At 46.1% G+C, this 3061-nt stretch overlaps 1 protein-coding gene across 1 annotated transcript; it reads left to right on the forward strand.

Annotated features, from left to right (window-relative positions):
- Positions 1 to 805: 805 nt before the first annotated feature.
- LOC308337323 (melanoma-associated antigen B16-like) lies at positions 806 to 1840 on the forward strand (the record flags this gene model as incomplete). The annotated part of the gene is made up of 1 exon (XM_080795478.1): positions 806 to 1840. The coding sequence occupies one exon, from the start codon at positions 806 to 808 to the stop codon at positions 1838 to 1840; it is 1035 nt and encodes a 344-aa protein (XP_080651604.1).
- Between the last annotated feature and the right edge of the window lie 1221 nt (positions 1841 to 3061).

Below are 3061 nucleotides of genomic sequence, written 5' to 3' on the forward strand. Positions count from 1 at the left end.
TGATTACTGAGGGTCCACTGACACCAGGAGAGTGCAGATCATGAGGAATCCTGCCCTGAACTGTTGTCAGCACTGAGAGGCTATGGGAGAGGCTGTCAGTAGACATGTGCCCTAATTGCCTTCTAGAAATCTAGAAAAAGAAAGCAGAGGCTTTGTTCTGAAGGGACAATGTTAGGTCAGCAAATGAAGGGATCCCAGGACCTGCCCGGATTCAAAGTAAGGCAACGAAGTGAGAACTGGGGGGACCACCACCAGCAGTATAGATAGCCTCCACACAGCCTAGGTCCCGCTGTCAGCCTTGGCAAGTCCCAGGTAGGCCTTCTGGAAGAGGTACCTGCATCAGTTATCTTAGGAGATGTGACTTTGGTCTTCGGGGGAGCACCCCATATTAGGATAGGGGAGGAACACCAGACCCTATCGAAAGCCAAGGCAGTGCACCTGAGGGAGGACTGACGGGACCACCCTCCTCAGAACAGAAATGGCTGTCTAGAGCCCGACCACCCCCCCCCGCTTTCTGCGGTCTCTGAGAATTCTCAGCCTGGGTTTGCTGGCCGCGTCCTCAGGAGCATTCAGACTCCTTCCTTCATTGTTCTTCAGGGGCATAGCAACCAAGAGATTGGGACACCTGTGAGGCCCTAGAAGAGTGTGCCCAGGAGAAGTCCACTGGAGGCAGTTTTATCAGAGCCACCCCAGTGGGGTTGAGCAGCCGAGGCCACTCACGTCTCCTTCTTCCTCTTAGGCCGTGATTCCCCGTTGCCCACTCTCCTCTCCTCACTCCTGTCTATTGCTACTCATAAAAGTCAGCATGCCTCAGCACCAAAAGAGTCCACAATGCTTATATGATCAGTGCTTTCAGACCTGCAGTGAGATCCAAGATATGGGGGTTGGCCAGGTCTCCAAGGCTCTGCAAGAGACCCATCTGTCCTCTTATCCTCTGATACCTGGCAATTCCAAGGAGGCTCCTGATGCTGGTAAACCCAGTACCCCTGAGAGTCATCAGAGTTTCTGCTCATCTTCCGTTGCCATGACAACCATCTCATCCAGTGAATTGAATGAGGGCACGAGTGGCCAAGAAGAAGAGGTTGGCACCTCATGGGCTGGGCCCACCCCCAGGAATGTGCCCATACGTGCTCTAGATGAGAAAGTGATTTTGTTGGTCAATTTCATGCTCTTCAAGTATCACATGAAAGAGCCCATGACAGAGGCAGATATGAAGGTCGTCACCAAAGAGTATGAAGACCACTTCACCGAGATCTTCCTGAGAGCCTGTGAGCACATGGAGATGGTCTTTGGCCTCGATGTGAAGAGAGTGGATCCCACCAACCACTGCTATGGCCTCTTCATCAAATTGGGCCTCACCTATGATGGGGTGCTGGATGGTGAAGAGGGCATGCCCAAGACCGGCATCCTGATCTTTATCCTGGGTGTGATCTTCATGAAGGGCAACAGTGCCACCGAAGAGGAAGTCTGGGAAGTTCTGAATTTGACAGGGATATATGCCGGGCAGAAGCACGCCGTCTTTGGGGAGCCCAGGAAGCTCATCACCAAAGATTTCGTGAAGGAAAAGTACCTGGAGTACCGGCAGGTGGCCAACAGTGATCCGGCACAGTTTGAATTCCTGTGGGGCCCGAGGGCCCACGCTGAAACCACCAAGATGAAAGTCCTGGAGTTTCTGGCCAAGGTTCATGGGACTGACCCGAGCTCTTTCCCGTCTCCGTATGAGGAGGCTTTGCAAGATGAAGAAGAGAGAGCCCGAGCCAGAATTTCCACCCGGTGCACTTCTACTTCTGTGGCCACTGTGCGTTCTAGGGCCAAGTCCAGTCATTTCTCTTGCTCCTAGAGAAGCCCGAGGCAGGATTTTCACTTTGTGTTTGAGAAAGGGCAGTTAGTGTTCATAGAATTTAGGTCTGGGTTGGGGCTGAAAGGAATACGGTAGATATGCCTATGTGTTCCTACATCATTGTGTAACTTGAAAATTTATTCTTTTTTAACATAATGTATTTGTTCAAATATTGTTTCTTTAATGTAGATTTAATTTAATTTAGATATAATTAGCTTTGAAATCTACAAGTTTATGGATGACATTGGTCACACATTTAATCTTATAATGAATTTTATTTTATTTTTTAAAAGATGTATTTATTTGAGAGAGAGAGATAGAGATAGACAGAGAGACAATGAGCCAGGCAGGGAGGAGCAGAGAGAGAAGGAGAGAGAAACTTTAGCAGATTCTATGCTCAGCATGGAGCCTGATGCCAGGCTCGATATCACAACCCTGAAGTCACAACCTGAGTGGATAGCAAGAGTTGGATGCTCAACCAAGTGAACCGTCCTGGCCCCTCTGCTGTAATGAATTTTAATAGCAAGTTTTGTTTTGTAAAAGAAATTGTGTAGACATTTATCTTATTTTGTCATCTGGAATAAGAACATGGCATTGCTATAGGCTATTCCTTTAGAAATGTGAACAAAATCTATATTCCGATAATTGAGGTCAGTAGAAAAATAGAGAAAAAAATCTAAAAAGATATTCAAATGTTGGCATTCCTATCCTTTTTATTTCTTGTTATGTAAAATTAAATTATGTATGCGTGAATTTGCTTAGCTTTTTTAAGAATGTATAGGAAACAACGCTTAATAAATTAGAACTCGTGTTCACTGGATCCTTTATTCCCCAAACTTTTATTGAATACCTAGTCTTTGGAAAGCACTGCACTATTTCTGGGAATGCTAGTATAATGACTCAGTACCTGTCCATAGGATGTTAACATATATGAGCAATCATCCCTTAAGGACAATGTGGGTACTTCAGATACCTCAGGAAAAGTAAAATGGAGGCGTGCGTAAGTATACGTGGAAAGTCCAAGTGAGACTTGCCAAAATTTTAATGCAGTTACGTATGGCAGTTTGGGGCTTCTGGAAACTTTCAGAACTTTCAGAACTGAACTTTCAGAAACTTTCAGAACTGAACTTTCTTTCAGTGGAAGTTAATTTTACATTAAGCTAGGTGGTAGGCCAGATGAACCTGAGATTATCATGAGCACAGACCGGTCCCTGAAATGGT

The sequence above is a fragment of the Martes martes genome, assembly GCF_963455335.1.
Source record: "Martes martes genome assembly, chromosome: X".
Lineage (NCBI taxonomy): Eukaryota > Metazoa > Chordata > Mammalia > Carnivora > Mustelidae > Martes > Martes martes.